This window comes from Coturnix japonica, chromosome 7 (genome assembly GCF_001577835.2).
Source record: "Coturnix japonica isolate 7356 chromosome 7, Coturnix japonica 2.1, whole genome shotgun sequence".
NCBI lineage: Eukaryota > Metazoa > Chordata > Aves > Galliformes > Phasianidae > Coturnix > Coturnix japonica.
Window position 1 is genome coordinate 20,127,371 of NC_029522.1, and position 17,808 is coordinate 20,145,178.

The following is a 17,808-nucleotide window of genomic DNA, read 5'->3' on the forward strand; positions in this document are numbered from 1 at the left end:
AGAGGCAAGAACCTGGATTCATACTGGTGGTCATATATCATTTAAAACATAACTGGACAGAAGCCCATTACAATGGGATTAATTTTTAATGATGAAAGTTACTGCTTTACATGGCCTATAATCACATAATTGTGTACCACCAAATCCGGCAGGGGCCATGAGCACACTTTCTATCCAAATTCTGGATCCTCCCTCTATATTTAAATTTCTCCTGCTTAATGTTTAGCTAATTTGCTTTTAGCAAACAACTGAAAGACCCTAACTGTAATTGAAGTTTATTAGCTCTTGCAATGTCCATAGCAAACATGAGATCAATTTATTCCTTTCATTCTGCAGTGACACCTGACATATTTCAACACTTCATCTGTTTCCAAGGAAGCTATCTCTAATCTAAATCCGTAGCTGGTCATGTCATACAGGATTCTGACTATTCCTGTTCTCCTGCAACATCCACACTTTGCTTAAAACTCCTTTCAAAAGGGTAGCTTCAGATTTGGTCTCTCACACCACCACTTGAAGCCCTCCTAGAGCCACATTTAATGAACATATTAAACAAAGGCTGCCTTTGACTTCTGATATAAGAGTAGGAGCTTCTAAAGTCTCCAGTTTTTACAAAAAAAAGACAAGAACCAGAAGAAAGCACTTAAGTACACACTCAATCATCTCTTTACTAGGTAAAGCCCTCTGGAGCACTCATGAAGTCAACAGAAATTAGGCAGATGAAGTTCTTTGCTAACCACCAGTTTCCTCCCTGCATTTGGGCCACAGTGCATCAGTAACACACACTCACCAGAGCCCACCTGCCACAAATCATGGGAACCTTTTATGCTGAGGATAAAATAAGCCATCTTCATCTCACTTGGAACTACTCTTTTCTGGTGCAGAAAGAAATTGCAAACTCTAAACATAATACTGAATGCGCTATCTGGCCTTCCTTTTTAGCAGAAGTATTGGAACATAAAAGGCCTTGTCTCAAAAGAATGTAACAACCCACAGCAGACGCAGTTCACTTTTTCATTTTTAGGACCTTTGAAATAGGTAACACAGTATTTCATTTTCCTGCTATCTAGTGATAACAATCACTTTTAAGCCTCGCACATTCTGACAGCTAATGACAGGTCTGATTAAAAGGCCAAAACTTCATTCTATCCAAACCAATCATAAACTTCCCAGCAGAGACTGATCTGGAGGTCAACACCACTTACGGGCAACACACAGACAATTTATATGATGGCTACAGCACAGCAGAATTTAGAAGTGACAAATTGTGTACACATCCCATTCAGGAACCTAATTAGATCAGATGCAGATGAACCAATACTTGTGAAAGACACTGGTGGCAGAGGCATAACCAGGCTTTTCCCTGATCCTGCACTAAAACCACCTGAAAACCAAAAGCACCTCTGACCTGTGCAGCATTAGCCCAGATCTATTGAAACTATTTCCAAGAGAGGAAGAAAAAACTAGAAGAGATCTGGAGTTAAAATTCTCTGGTCTGCATTTAATAAAAACAGAATGATATGTGGACAAGACAAAGGATAACTGCAGAAAGACGCAGTGTTTTGTAGCATGCTTTCTTTCTGACATTATCTGTGTAGTTGTTTATGCTCCTAATTCCTGTCCTCCCACACCTCACGATGGACCTGCCATGCAGGATGGGAGCACCTTTCCACAGTAAGCAGCACACCCTCCTCCAAGGGGAGAGGGAATCTGAATGCTGCCTGGTTGGATGGAAGCATGCTAGAAAATACATCCTAAATAAATCTAAACAACTCCTACTGCTTTTAGCCCTAAGCAAGCAAGGATTTAAAGAAAACACTTGAAAAACAACCAGCTGAAAGAAGCGTGAGCACTCTCAGTGCTTATGAGATGCGCTGACCTGAGCCTCTCTAGCAATGCACCGTGGTGCTTCATTTCTTCCCCATCATATGCTGCCCCTCCTGGTTCAATGGGTAGGATCATACCAGATCCAGCCCAACCTATGGAACTTACTATAAGCTCATTTCTGTGCCACTTCAGTATTATGAGTATTACACAAAACATGCACAAAGCATGAGATCTTAACAAGCATTTTCAACTTGCTCAGCACTCGATATGCCTTATTAGTACAAACAGGTAACTAAGTTATTGTGATTGCTGTCAAATAATTTTATTAGAATCAAATTTTGTTTTCATTTCAGCCCAACATAAATGCTAACTTCATTAACAAAGCTATAGTAAAACGAAGACTTATGCTTAAGCTCACTTGCTAGGAGAACAATCAAGCTAACAAAGGGTAATACCCATCCCATGACACTGACTCTCCACTGAACAAGTTGATTAACGATTACTATAAAGACATCCATCCTTGAGTCCTCTATGAAACACCAAGCCAAAAAGCTAATCAAATCCAATATGGCAAACATTTACTTATCCTTACCAAAACAAGCTGAGGAAGCCCACAGACTCACCAGTTAGGAGCCAGATCAACTACACAGTGTAAGAATCTATTTTTCCCTGGCAGAATCCACACCAGATATAAATGGCAAGTGAGTTAACATCTCATTCTTCAAAGTTTTAATATAAATTAAAAAAAAAAAAAAAAAAAAAAAAAAAAAAAAAAAAAAAAAACAACAAGAGAGGATCCCTAGTGGTTCTGGAACAACAACATTCATCTCTGGCTTTGTTTTGGCCCAATTAAAAATTCCCCACTTCACTCAATCCCTGTGGTTTTAAATGCTCAAAAAAAGNTGAGGAAGCCCACAGACTCACCAGTTAGGAGCCAGATCAACTACACAGTGTAAGAATCTATTTTTCCCTGGCAGAATCCACACCAGATATAAATGTTTTAAGGGTAGACTTCCCAACTTACATAAGGTTAAAAGTCAAGACTAAAAAATAAACCAAATAAAAAAAAAAAAAAAAAAAAAAAAAAAACAACAAGAGAGAATCCTGAGTGGATCTGGAACAACAACATTCATCTCTGGCTTTGTTTTGGCCCAATTAAAAATTCCCCACTTCACTCAATCCCTGTGGTTTTAAATGCTCAAAAAAAGAAGTATCTAAAAAGGAGTTTCTGTATTTCATATAAAATTTATCTTCTCACTTACATATTTTCCCTTCAGTTCTGTGGCTGCCTGCTGAAAAGATGGCATCATTCTCTTACAAACACCACACCCTGATTAAAAAAAAATAGAAATAATGTAAGTAATATGTCAACAACTCCATTCGGGTTCTTCTACGCCCTAGAACATACTAACTACACATTTCTTATATATGCATAAAATCCTTACTTTTCTCCACTAATTATTAGATTATTATTTTCTAAGGACACTGTTCCTTTTTATATGCTATATGTTAAACGAAAGTTTTTCACGTTATTCATTTCTCATCCCTGTTTTGGAATGAGCAACACCATCTACATTCTTCAGGCTCGAGGCTGAGACCATACTGGAATGCAGGATGAAAGATGTTTTACTCATCAAGTCAAACGAAAAGCTTCATGCATTTTGAACAGGCACTCTAGTGACTAGGAAAGTAAGAACTGTTCTTTTACCAGTGGGGGGATGGGGATATACTTCAGATTCACCTCAGTTTAAAGTCTTCGCAACTGATTTAAGACACTTCATAAACACATTAAACAGACTTTAAAAGTTCAGTTGTGCTCTGTTAACAGAGATGATGATAACACAGGAGAAGCAACAGCCCCTGTAAGATGCAAGAACTTTATGTGCTGACGAAGAGAAACAGTGAGCAAGGAAGGAAGACTATCGTGTAGCTGGAGTACACTAAGAGCATTTTGATGACGCTCTTGAGTGCTAAGCAGATTAGCAATAAATCACCTTGTAAGCAGCAGGTTTCACCCTTGCCAAGTAAAATATGCACATGCACACTGGAAACCAAGAGAAGGGAAAGAGCGTGAAACAAAGCAAGCTGCAGCCATGCACTTCACACATTTATTGTAGAGACTCTTGGTCTGCCACGGGACAGTTGTCAACTCTTTCTTTCTGGTGAAGAGAGATCAGTCTTGAAAATAACTTCCATAAAGGAAGATTTTGCAAACCCTGGTTTAGAATCACATCAGTGCACCTGGAAGGAACACCCTTTGATCAGAGGAAAGAGCTCATTTCTGTGGTCTTTTCACCTTTGAGCTCTCTGCTGTGGTTGCCAGCGAGGTTGTTAAATTAGTGCTGGTCCAAGCAATGATTTCTTGGTGGGCAAGGACCACTCATTTGACATCTACTTAAGTCTCAACTTCATCCAAACCACTGGACAGGCATCAAAATATCTGAGCTGTTAATACCATCTTCTGAATCCCCTGTTTCTGCTTTCTTTAACACCCTCAGGCCACAAAGTTCCCCATCTCTCTCCCTTGGGAACCTCTTCCTGGGCTTCCCTCTGCAGTTCAGACATGTGCCAGCCTCCTCATGCTCCTGCTGCCTTGGGCTCCCTGCTCCCAAACCTACCTCAGAGCAACCCATCCTGACCATGCATTTTCACATTATGCTGTTCAGGACTCTGATAAGCCACATACATAGCCATGCAAGCATACCTCAAGGATAACCTGAAAAAACTGATTTATCATCTGTTACTTTTTCTTGCATTCCAAGTGAAAAGCATTTGCTTGCTTTTGTCTGCTTTTTTAATTGAACACATACTAGTTTTTCCACTAGGTAACATCTCCATTTTTGAAGTCTTGGTTTCAATGACATTTTGAATAGCTCATTTTCGTTGCCAAATGCAGACCGTCTTTTGCAGGATTCTTCTTTGGCAGAATTAGCTCTAAGTAAATCTGAATGCCTATAAGTATACCTAATTTTTCACATTTAGTGCTGTCTGACTTATATTAAAGTTCGAAAGTAGAGTGAATGGGCTTCAAATGGCAGGTAACAATATCTTCTGAGGAAAAGGCTCGCCTTGTTTCAATCAGATCAAGCATTCCTGAAATATTAAAGAAACTACATTTAAGTTTGCAGTCACTTTCATCTCCCTCCGCACCAGCATGTAATCAAAGAATCCATTTCCTATGAATCTGCCAAAATGGATTTCCAACAAAGCTTGCAATGAAGCTGAAAAATGAGGCAGCTGTCTTCCTTGTGTATTCCCAGACCAAGATTCCGATGTCCTCTCCTGCCAAAGACCCCCTTGGCTTACCCCATAAGGAAAAGCAGAACTCCCTTCAGCAATCAGCCTGGATTTGCTGCCGCCGCCAGGTACAAACAGTAACACTACAAGACAGCAATCCACAGCTCCAGCTCCCCAAAGCCAGTGCTTTAATGCACCTGCTGGATGTATTCTGTCTGTAGTAAGTGGAGCAAGAGTAAGGAAAGAAAAACTGGATAAGAGTCAAGTCAGAAGGTCTCGTGTATTAAATAAAAGATGAGGGAGTTAAGAATCGTGAAATCAGAGGGGGAAAAAAACCTTACAAGTAGGCTTCCTTCACAGCAGTTCAGAAAGCAGCAAAGGTATTACAGCACTGCAGACTAGCAGGTGTTTTGCCACTTCAAAAGACCAGAAACTGGAAGGAGGAGGGTTTCTGGGGAAACAGTTCAAAGAGAACCAAAGGCTAGATAAGGCACATTTAAGGCAGAGACTCGGTTGTGGAAAACATTTATTCACAATACAGGTAAACTGTGCCTGCGCTGTGCAGCACACCGCTTGCCACGGGGCAACGTGCAGGCAGAGCAGGCCTGTGGCCCCCTGCTGACATGGCCAGGGCAGGCTGTGGGTGTGCTGCGGAGCGTGAAGGCCCCGTGCTGCTGCTAATTTAATTAAAGGAAAAACAGCCTCCTACTGATGCACCATGCTAAGTCTTGGGCCATTCTGGCCATCTTGGCAGTACTCTGAGGAGACTAAAAAAGGGTAGTGATGGTGTTTCAGGCAATAATTACCAGAGAAAACACACTCAAACACTAGATACTGCTGCCACGGGGTGCTCATTTTAGAAGAAAAACAACTAATGAAATGCTAGCAATGCCTTGCATCAATTTCATGATCAGGACAGTGCTGGGAGGCTTTTCCAGTTTAAGGCACACATTCACTCCTTTCTCATGGCTGCCCTGCTTTCCAGCTGAGCAACAGCTCCAGCACAGCAGTATTTTGTTTTAAAGAGCTGGAAAGCTTCGCACACACCTGTCACCAGCTGTAAATCTGCAGAAGCTGAACAAGCAGCCAATGCAATGACAAGCTCAGAGCAGCACAATGACAATGTCACAAAAGAAACAGTAACCCCAATGAGTTCTTCTCTTTCCTTCCTTCCACCCCACCAATAAATCCCCAATACATCTTCTGGTAACAAATGAAACATCCAGAGCATCTCCAGAATGGCACAGAAAAAGTATTTCTGCTCCTGACTGTTCCCTCTACCTGCAGTTACTGAGAACAAATAGAGCTCCTTTTGATTCCAGTGTCTCCTCTTGAGAGCTTTTGTTTGTGTGTAACTGCCTGTTTTATGCTAAAGCCCAAAGTGCAAAAGTAAAAAGCACATGCAATATTTAGGAAGCATAACAAGTAAAAAAATCACATAAACTAGATGCTGAGACAAAGGAAGAAAACACTGACAGCCTGGGATGCATCAGATGAACAATGAGGGGAAAACTGAATACAAATGGGCAAACACCACATGGATTTCAATGATAATGACAGTATAAGATGGTGGCAGTGAAACACAAGTGAGGTTTCCAGTCAGACTTGAACATTTCTCAGTGAAGATGACAGCAAGATGTGCTACATTACTTACATGGGGCATAGAACATCATCAGAAGGGGTTTATCTTCCTTCTTCAGAAGCCTTCGTAATTCCTAGTGAATGAACCAAATCAAGTAAGTACAGGCCTACATAAAAATACACTTTTCTTTAAAAGTCAATATATTAGTAGAATTTGGGCTCTTTTATTTGGGGGAAATGAAGAGGTTATACTTCCAAACAAACAAGACTTAAGTTTCTTCTGCCTGCTCAACTTTAAGTTGAAAGGAGATGACAGAACTTCTTTTAGACTCAGATTTCACTAAATAGCCAAGACCAGCATTTTTGGTGTCAAGATGTGAAAGTTGGACTGTTTGGTCCGTTCTCAACTCAGAATCTGCAACCTAACAAAAAAAAAACCATATTCTAATTCAATAAGTTGGACTCAGTAATAAACAAGGCTTTCATTTCCACACTATGAAATAGAATAGGCCATAATAGTAGATTTTTTACTACCAGCATGGTAGAAAAAAAAAAACAGATCAAGTTTTCAAATTGAACGCAACCCTTGGAAGACTTATAATAGAGTACAGAAGGTGAACATTAAAAATTAATCTTCCTACAAAAACAGAATGTCAAAATAACTGTTTCTAATATTAAAAAATGAAGGCTAGAAAATTGAAAAGGCCCTTTACAAAATACCAGCTAGAGCCCAATCAATTAAAGTTTTAAAAATCAATAGACTAGAAAACTAATACAAAAGACCAAGCTGATTACATTAGAGAGAATATCATGGATAACTCTGTGGTGGCACTAGCTTATTAAGGTAGTTTTATCTTATTTACAGCTTTTCCACTTGCCACTGCAGATGGTTACTGTACAAGGTTAAATCACTCAAGACCCGAATTCTGCTCCTATCTGCTCCAGACTTCCTGAGAAGACCTCAGGCACATGAGAGAACCTAAGCTTTAACGACAACCTGCAGTTGTAAGAATAGCATTTTTACCTTCTATTTGCATCCTGCAGCAACTGCACCTTGTAAGCTGCTACACTTTGAGACAAACATGTCTCTTCTACTACAGCATCCACAAGGACTCGATGCTTGCTACGTAGTTCACAGACTAATAACCACAGTGTGACCACACAAAGGGTAGAGGAAAAAACGAAGGAAGCCCTATCATAATCCACAAATGTTGTTATGTCCCTTTAACAACTGTTACTATAGAATTTCCTTCCAAAGGAGATAACGGTACTTCATCAAGAGTTTATCCAAACATGCACACTCCCCACATGCCATGTAATTACAAAACACACAGAACATATCTCTAGTTGTCATACCTTTTCACTGTCAACATGCACAATGTCTTTGGCTTCAGGATCCTCTTCCCACAATGGAGCACCTTCTGGATCCTTGAGAAAGGCCACCATAGACTGTAGAAAACAGGAAAAACAGCTTTTAAAGCAAAATGAATGCAAACATGAGCTCATTCTCAAATCCATAACATCATGTGAATCCCATGCAATAAACATCTTTGCGTTTCCATTTTTACACTCATTCGCTATAGTGAAATTGAACACAAAACTCTTGCTGCAGAACTAAGAGATGCACTGGCGCTCAACTTCCTCACAAATTATATACCCACTTAATGGTGCCCATTTTCATTACAAAACTGGGGAATGTTGTGTGGAGGTGGACCTACACACAGACAACAGCTTCAAAGATCCTTCAAAGAGCTCTTTCAGCAGTAGCAGATCTGCAGTATTTCCACAGCTAGTCCCTGGCTTAGCAGGAAAGATTTGTAACGCAGAGGTTACATTTTATGCCCTTCACGGGATCTGTGTAACCTTTGGATCCAACAGTACCAGCTATAGGGCACACCCAATACTCACACAGCAAAAGTAATGAACTCCAAACTTACAGATCAAACCGAGCTTTTGGTCCATGGAAAAATAATCCACCAATAGTCTCTCCTATGATCCATTCAGCTAGAAATTGCACTCAATGGATTTTTAAGTAGGAGTATAACAAACAAACATAGCAAGAGAAGCAGGAAATGGGAAGCACTTTGATTCTGCAGCTCCCATATTTGATAAGCTGAGTATATACGCACACTCTACTTGACCGACACACAACCAATCAAAGCTTTATTGGTAGATCACAGATATACTCTTCATCACAAAAATACTTCCTACTGGTTCAGATTTCAGACTGAACCTGAGGAAAACTTCAGACCTCTAAAGTCAGTGAGAGGCTGACTCTTTATGGATTTCAGCAGAGCATAATTGCCCACAGTTTCCAGCTGTGTGTGAAGGTGTTGGCTTCATCACTTAACCTCAGATATCTGTGCTATAGAAAGCACAATACCTGGATTTCTATGATCATTTACAGCTCAGATTGACCTTGTTTTCTTTCTCTGTGGCACCACTTATCCACTTCCAGACAAGAACTCTGCTGTCAATAACACAGCAAGGTCCAAGGGGAAGGTGCTGCTCTATTGACAGCAACAGGACCTGAGGGACACAGCTCCATGCCATCTAGGTTTGTAACCACCTTCTCAAGAACAGGTTAGCAGTACACCTGTACATATAGTTACATATGCCACTGAAACAGTCTCAAGAGACAGTTCTGCCACCCCTCTATCTTTAGTAAGTCTACTCTTGTACAACACTCCAACAGCTTATCAATAGATAGTAGAGTTCAGCTCATCTTTCTGCATCTCAGCTGGTACTACAAGACTTGGGAGGATTCAGAGCTTACAGCATTATTGCATTAATGACTGTCTAGTCGCTTAGCTAACATTAAAGAGATTTGTCTTATAATAAGAGGCAACATATATTAGTCACTTGACAACAACCAAAGCACTTAATGTACCGAGTGAGAAGACCTAAGGGGTGGGGTAGCTGTTTTGGGACCACAAACACACTGTGCAGAATAAATCTGATGTGACGTTAGCAGAGAAATGAGCTATCAAGAAGAAGTTTGAGTAACTTATAACGTAGTTACGGTTGTAAAAGGCTGTAAAGCCACAGGCATTAGCATCCCAAACAATACTGTAAGAAAACTTAATAACATATAGAGAAAGTAGAGGGCAGGAAGACCAAACCAGGAAGATATTCCAACCTTAGGAACACTGCATCAAGTTCTGTTTGCCCTCAGTCTGCACAGACCTCAAACGTACACTGCTGGAGAGGAGAGAGGGGTCAGCATTTTAAACAGCTAATGAACGCGATTGACTCTGCTGGTCTCAGAATTCCTGTGTGCCAAGTTCAATGATGTAGAAACAGATGCGGTTAGAGAACGGGGGATTAAAGAGATTTAATTCTTGCAGCCTCTCCCTCTCAGCCAAGAAAGAAAAAATTAGATGTGTAATGTCTTCTGGCATAAGCAGGCAGTGCAGTGCCTCACACTCATTACTCCACTCTGTGAAGAGTGCTTCCTGTGCACTTTTAAATAGCAAAGAAAAATCCCCACAAACAAACCACAGTACTACCTAACTGCAGAAAAAACAGAGGTCCCTGGGTGCTGGGTTCAAGACCTGAGCAAGGTCCAGGCCACAGCACAGCAACTCCCATGCTGCAGAACCAGCTCCTCTCTTGCCCTGCTGTGATGGGGTCAGGACATGCTTTGATACTGTGGCCTCAACGGGCCCACACTGGGCTGTTACCCACTGCCTGAGCCCTTGCAACAGCTCTGAACATCAAACACCAATTCAGTAGAACACAGGATGTGGCTTTCTCCAGCAGACACTGCCAAAATCAAGCCAGTTTTAATAGTACAATAGCTGGCTATCATTTATGGGTTTTAACCTGAAAAAAAAAAAAAAAATCAATCAATCAACACATCCGTGCACTTTTTGCTCCTTTCAAGTATAATGCAGTAGAAATGCTAACAAAGAAACTTTCCTTGATTACACAACACACACACCCCTACAAGAGCAAACTTGAAAAGCATACAGAGTTTAGAGCTGGTCTAATTTACTGGGTTAGCCTATTCCCTCTGCCAGCAGGTTTACACTTGAATGAGTTTTCTCCATTTTAAAAAGACAGTAAAATTCTCCCTGTATTTCCCTCCAGAAAAGGCTTCATTGAATAATAAGCACAGCCTGGATACTGACCTTATGGCAGTATGGCAATTAGGATATGGTGTGGTTAAAGTAACCAGTTAGAATCAAAAAGTGATCTAACCTCAGATGTCCAACAGCAGCTCACTACAGATACCTGGCAGAAAAACTATGCCATTTTTATCCGGCATACTCAGTTTCCGCCAAAAAAAAAAAAGTAATTGAGTTTATTGGCATAGCAGCTGTTGTATTTGTACCTCCGTGCTTGCTATCAATGGATACGTACTTTATGACTATCTAACACTGATTTTAAGACTCAAATTCTTAGTTTTCACAACATATGGCTGTGTGTACCATAACTTCTTTTTTTTAAAACACTGCAGAGTTGTTAGAAATCAGCTGCCTCAAAATGTCACTGCTTGCACCAACATTTGGAGGAAAAGCAGGTAATTGTATCATTCTTAAAGCTACTCACAGTTGCAGATAAATCAATCACAATCCCCCACCTACTGTCCTTCTCCCAAGCCCAAGAACCTCGCAATGCAAATATTCAAGGCATTGATACTTCTGATCATCCTTACTGCCCTTCTACAGTACCTTGGTACGTGTCACTCACTGTGGCAACCAGAATAATGTACTTGATGCATGACAATGAACTCAGATGGTGGAATAACATTTCCTCTTCCACTCTAAGTTCCTTTACTAACCATTTGAGTTTTTCACTCCTTTTAAGCCAATATTTTCAGGCTAACCACTGTCCAGCCCAGTAGTTCAAAACCTATTACAGCAACCTGCTCTTACTTCAGCATAGTTGGAATTTTATCCCTCTTTCCCTCTTGTGTTTATTACCCCAGAAGTTCCTGCTTTCATACTGACAACCCACTGGTACCGTGGATCTTCCCAATTCTTTAAAGAGATTAATTTTATGGTTTTTTTTTTTAAACTATTCCTAAAAAATTTTCATGATCAGACTTAGTTCTCTTGTTGCCATCCATCTTCTTTATCAGATACTCATACAGCTCAGACCCTAACCAAGGTCTCAGCAGCAGGGGGTTCTGACTACTAACATCCCCTCACTGCAAACACTGAGCTACCCTTTATTTCTCATTTTTCTAAGCGTTAACCCACAAGGATGTCTCTAATTACATGGGGATTTAGTTACTTGAAAAATTGAAAAGCTTTTCTTAAAAGCCTAAGTACACTATCAGCTGGATCAGCCCTATCTATGAAATTGCTGATTACTTCAGAAGAATCCTCTTACAGTAACGATGCATTTCCTCCTCAGAGCTGTGTCCACTATTCTCCAAAACATCATACAAACATCAATGTCTACAGGATGCCTGGAAGAAGATCCCAGTTTTATTGCCACACGCTTGCTGAACGACACTAAACAAGTCCTTTAATCTCTATTCTCCATTCTGTCCATCTGTCCATCAGATGGGTATGAAATCCAATGTAACGATAACCCTCCACTGCTTGCTGTTTGTAGTGCACTAGGATATCTCTCACAAATGCAGCTGAAGGTAAAAAAGAAATGCCACTGCCTCAACACAAGAAGGCATGGAGAAGAAATACAAACAACATTCATACAGCCATGAGCAGCAAAACAAATAAACAGTCAGATGTGTTCTTTGACCACTGCCCAGCTCTGATGCATTGCTCAACCTGTAAATTATTAGCAGTTGGTTTCAGAGAGGAGGTTAATTTAAGAAGGAATAGAGAGCTTCAGAACCTCTTCTGTCCACAGTAAACTCACACATCCCATGTGTGTCTATGGGGTCACTCTAGATCTGCTTTATTCTCACCAGACAGAAAGAAACACCTAACGGCAGGAGGGAAGGGGAAAAATATATCACAAAGTGGCAACTAAAAAAATAAATGATGTGGTTCCTGTTCTGCTATGATCACATCTCAGCTGGAACACTCCATGGGGCTCTCCAGGTACATTCTGGTTCATCTTATCTGCAAGGAAGAGTCACAGCACTAATTCCTGGTTGCAGTGTTGTATGTAGAGCAGGAAAGACACTTTCCACCCACATCTAGGCAACTCATCAGTCTTACTTCACCCCACCACCCACCAATAGGAAAAAAAAAAAAAGCATCAGGTGCATTTCCTCGCTAAGTACACAAAGAGCCTGAGGCATTTGCTGACAAGGCTGAGTTATCCAACCCAGGCAGCATTTCTGCTGCAGGAGAGGCAAAGATGCACAGTCCCATTCTCCTCACTTGCATGTGAATCCTGCTGAATAGATGATTCAAGACACAGTTTATTTCCGAGACAAACCTCTTCATCATCTACCCCACAGCAACTCTGGCTGTGAAAGGAAGGTAACAGTGGAAGCACGATTAGACACGGCCACTCTGACAGAATAGAGTTCACAGAGCATCTCACACAGCCTTTCCTCCATCTCAGTCCAAACCCTCAAACAAGGCAGAAGAAGGAAGTGAATCTAATCCTGACAGCCTGGAATGATTCATCAAGCTTCAATGACTGCAGAGCCCAAGTTTGCTGAAGAAGAGGAAGAAGAACAAACTGCCACCAGAACTGGACAGGAGTCATTTCTGGAAGCCAAATCATCACGTGCCCCACATGAGGATACTCCCAGCACCTCACTGGGGCTTTGCTGAAAAAGGCTGCTCACTTTCACCTTGCTTACTGTGCTTTCAGTCTATCATTCCCTCAGTCAGTCAAATTTTATGTCTTTCCCATGGTGCTCACTGAACACTGCTTCCTGTTGCTTTGTCTTGAGATTCATAGAAAACAGAAGGTCATTTCACCCCTCTTGCACTGTGGATACATCCATAGGAACTGCAGTTTTGTAATCAAAGAGCAGGCCACTCGACTCTTGGAAGTTTATAAACACAAGGCCTAAAAACCTCATAGAAATCTCTGTCAAAATATGCTGTATCAGCTAATACTTTTAGTTATATTGCCATCGATAGCACCTGGCAGTGAAAATAAGAAAATCCCTATTTGTAACCAGCTTGGAAGCTAACTCAACAATTTATATGACTGTTTAACACGGGTTCAATCTTGTTAATACACAGCTTTTCTGGATCTGTAGTTGGCAGAAGCATCCATCCACAAAAGCCTTTACGTCGTCCTGACAGCTGCTTATGAAGATTAACCACCTTCCCTTTCATGCCTTCAGCATGAAAAAGTACCAACACCTGTTTTTAACCCACAAATCTCTCCCCCATACCTAACCAAATAATAATCAAATATTTAAATTTACCTTCAACGTGACAGCTCTGTTATATTCAGTATGAAATGCACCATCCCTGTAGAACAAGGAGTGGGGAAGAGTGTTAACTTACAGTAACATTGCTGGAAATCACACGGCTCCTGTACTTCTCACTAACCATAATAAAATTATCCTGCCAAAGCCACAGAACCGAGCAGAGTTTACACCACAACAATTTAAGCAGGGGAGGGAAAATGAAAACTGAGGATAAAGGCAAGATGCAAAACAGTGTCATGCAACCAGATCTCTCTCCTCTATGACGCTTTAACAGTAAAATTTACTAAGGCACAATCTTTGGAGATGCAGCTACTTGTTATCTCTTACATTTTACAGTACTCCCACTTTATTATTCTCAGGAAGAAGATATCTTGCTCTCTCATTCCCCTTTCTCCAAGTACTTTACAAAGTACTATCTCAAGTTAGAAGAGCAAGGAGAGTGGTGAAGCCAACTGTCCAAGGCAAATGCCAGTAGGCAAGTGACAGAAAAAGCAAGAGATCCAAATCTCAGCTGTCAGCCGTGCATACTGGGTAGTTTCAGTCTATTGGGTGCCTCTCCCACAAGCCCAGCTCATGTACTCTCTTCAACAGCAACATAAATTTATCGTAACTTCTGTTACAACACATGCTTCCAAACTGAAGAAACAGCGAGCAATTTCACATACCACAGGGCATAGGAGAAGTAACTTCTCATGCTGCAGCAAAATGGAGCTGCAAGGAAAACAAACGGTCCTAACAGGGGCATCAACAATTAGGAACTACAAATCCCAGCCCAGCACTCACTTATAATGGAGTAATTCCACTCCTTTCTCCTTTGAATTAGGATCTACTTTCATCTTCTTGCATAATTTTCGGCTTTCAGTGTCACTGCAAAAAACACATATTGGAAGAAAAATGGTTACAAGAGAAAGAAATCAAATGCATTCAGTTCTGAAAACTCATTGCTCTGCTTCCTCAAAAGCAATTAGTAGTACCTAACGGTTATTTAGAAGCTGCTCAGCCAAGTTTTGTGGAAAGGTCAATTAAATTCCTCAGTTTGCCTGGTCAAGACACAGTGGACTGTGTTAAATCCACATTCCGATGTCAGGCTCCAACCAGCAGAAAATGAATCCATCCTAGCATGTCTAAGTACCTCAGCTGACATTCTGTTCAGTGGGGTTAACGTAAAATTTAGGAAGTCAACATTTCAGAAGACCATGTTCTTGATACGGCAGTGGTCAAAGAGGCACCATTTGTGAAAAGGTTCAAAGAAAAGAGCTCACTTGCTTTTTGTATCTGGCAGAAGATAAAACCAAAATAACTTCACGGTACCTCCATGCCCAGATCACATGTGGCCAGCTTTAGGAAGTTCCACATTTTGGAGCAAACCCATCTGCTCTAGGTACGAGGGATGTGTCCTGGAGCCACACCAGGCAGGCAGAGGGAAGGAGGTTGTTTTCAAACTGGAAAAAGGAAGAGTTCACTTTGTGTTTCTGGCACAACCCAGATTAGGCTGAGTTAAAGAAAAGGGCCATGGGAACAAACTGTGCCTTGGGTGAGGTGGGCAGGGGAAGGGTCCGTGCCGACTTAACTGCTGTCCTCAACAACACAGGAGTCCAGCTGTTAAGTCTGCCTCAAGCAGTGAATATGAAGCCAGACACAGGCCTGGGAAGATGTGTGAAACAGTGAACTACAAAGAAAAGATGATCCACACTGATGAGACTATCCTTTGCATTGACAAACCGCAAGATTAAAAACCTTGGAAACCTGTTCCCAGCAGAGGACAACTTGTTCTTTTTGTGCAGATAAATCAATTTAGAAAATGGAAACACTGAAAACCCATCAAGTTTAAACCAATTAGAGACACATTAGAGATACCAAGATGCAAGGGCTCCACCAAACGAAGGGCTGCTGGCAGCACTGGTGCTAATTTCCCCAATGTTCTCCAGCTGCCTTGGAACAACAAAAAAGTTTGCAATGCTGCAAATGAGAGTCCTCCTTTGTGGAGATCTCCACAATGATTATCCCTAGATGGAAATGAGAAAGGGTATACTATGGACATGTGCACCAACAGCAGAACATTACAATGAAATGAGCATTTTAAGGAACTAATGAAGCATGTAACCACTTCACCAGTAAGGAGTGCCCATAAGCCCTGCTGTTGAGAAGCGTGCTTCTGTAAGACTTACTGAATCCATGTCTGTTCTCCATAGTCAGATTATGGCTAAAGCAACACCACAAATACCCTCCGTCCTACCAACCCAAGTTACAGCCCCAATAGCCTGGATTTAGAATTTTGCTGAGAAAGTCTGCAACAACATCAAGTCCAGGATCCAGAAGCTCCCTGCGTTCACAGAGCTGCAGTCCTCCAGCAGTCCCACAGACTAAAAACTAGGGGGCTCAAGGGTCAACAAATGTCAGGAAGCAGCACAGCTTCTAACCACCCTCACATCTTCCCCAGATACAGATCAATGTGCACGGAAAAGACCTCATGGCACTGCTGGAGTTAATTGCTTGGCAGTCAGCTCATGTTAGCCCGCTGTAAGACCAGCCAGCGTTCCTAAATACTGTTCTGGACACTCCCAAAAGTTTCCGGGACACAGGTGCATTTATGGTCACCTTGGCCTTGTCAAGAGGAACACTAGAAGGCAGTTGCGGCGAACAAATGCAATGCTGACTGATTTGCTCTGCCAACAAGTTCTATCAAACCCCAAGACAAGCACAGGCCCAAAACTGGAGTAGAAACAATTCTGCTGCCAGTTCTGCCATCAATTCAGGGCGACTTCACGGTGAAACTGGGAATTTTTCCTCATGCATCAGTTAAGAGATCTAAAGGCTTACTCATCTTAAACCAATTTTGTAAGGTTTGTTGTTGGAAAAGCTACAAAATATTACTACCGAGACTAACAATTCCTGGCACTCCAGCTCCTACCAATTCTCTTCCTGTTTGCATGAGCTTCTATTAAAAATATGAAAGATAAGAACAGCTGTTTCACTGGAAGGACCAGACTCTGAGCCTGCCCTGCTCTCAGGATTGCTCCGTTTGTAGAGATCCACGTAGCTGCTTGAATGCACATCCATTATCACAGGAAGGCAAGCAGCAGTTTGCTCCAGTCCTTCTCTGGCTATGCATTGGTCTGATTGTCTGCACCAGTGCATTGGGAATTCAGTCTGTTTATGCAATCTATGTGCACTGATGCAAGGGATGGAAGTGAAGCAAAATCCCAGAACAGGAGATCTCTAAATATGTATCAACAATTTTTTCATGCATCAGTGCAGACTTCTGCACATGCCCAACCCACCAATTCAGATGTTATATTAATGTTTCTTTGGAAAATGCAAAAAGAAAGATGTGCAGAAATGGCAGAGATGGACACGTTTTGCTTTTTCTTCTGCTTCCACTTACAGCCAGGCAGAAATAACCTGCAAAGAGCAACCCTGCACTGATAGCACTTGGTAATGACCATTATCCTTAATGAGAGTAAATATCAACACAGATGCAGCCTTTGCTCTGTGATTTGTCTCCTTTGGATCTCAGCCAACAACCTCTCTCTCTAAAGATGAGCTCCTCAACTCTCACATGGGAGAACGTAATGAGAACTCCAGTTCTTACAATTTAATTACACCACTTGAAGAGGCAGCGCAAGAGTTTGTTTCAAGGGCTGGAGATGGAAGGTAGGGGTAGGACATCAGCCCTCTGCCATCCCAGCTAAGGTACCAGGTTCAGACCATCCTTGGATGCCTCGTGACAGAGCAATCTGGACTCCACAGAGCCCACCTGTGCTACTACTGAAGGGGTCCAACTTCATCCTCTTTCACCCTAAATGCAATATACAGCAAAGGGAATATGGTCGAATCTCAAG

At 41.5% G+C, this 17,808-nt stretch overlaps 1 protein-coding gene across 2 annotated transcripts in view; it reads right to left on the reverse strand.

Moving 5' to 3' along the window:
- The window catches only part of PDIA5 (protein disulfide isomerase family A member 5), a 90,673-nt gene that overhangs the window by 52,492 nt on the left and 20,373 nt on the right, over positions 1 to 17,808 (reverse strand). For both annotated transcript variants that reach the window (XM_032445970.1, XM_032445969.1), the window contains exons 4-8: positions 14,750 to 14,833; positions 13,961 to 14,006; positions 8,002 to 8,094; positions 6,719 to 6,779; positions 3,090 to 3,157 (exon numbers count right to left, since the gene is read on the reverse strand). In XM_032445970.1, coding sequence (XP_032301861.1) covers positions 3,090 to 3,157; positions 6,719 to 6,779; positions 8,002 to 8,094; positions 13,961 to 14,006; positions 14,750 to 14,833 — 352 coding nt within the window. The remainder of the gene's footprint in view (positions 1 to 3,089; positions 3,158 to 6,718; positions 6,780 to 8,001; positions 8,095 to 13,960; positions 14,007 to 14,749; positions 14,834 to 17,808) is intronic.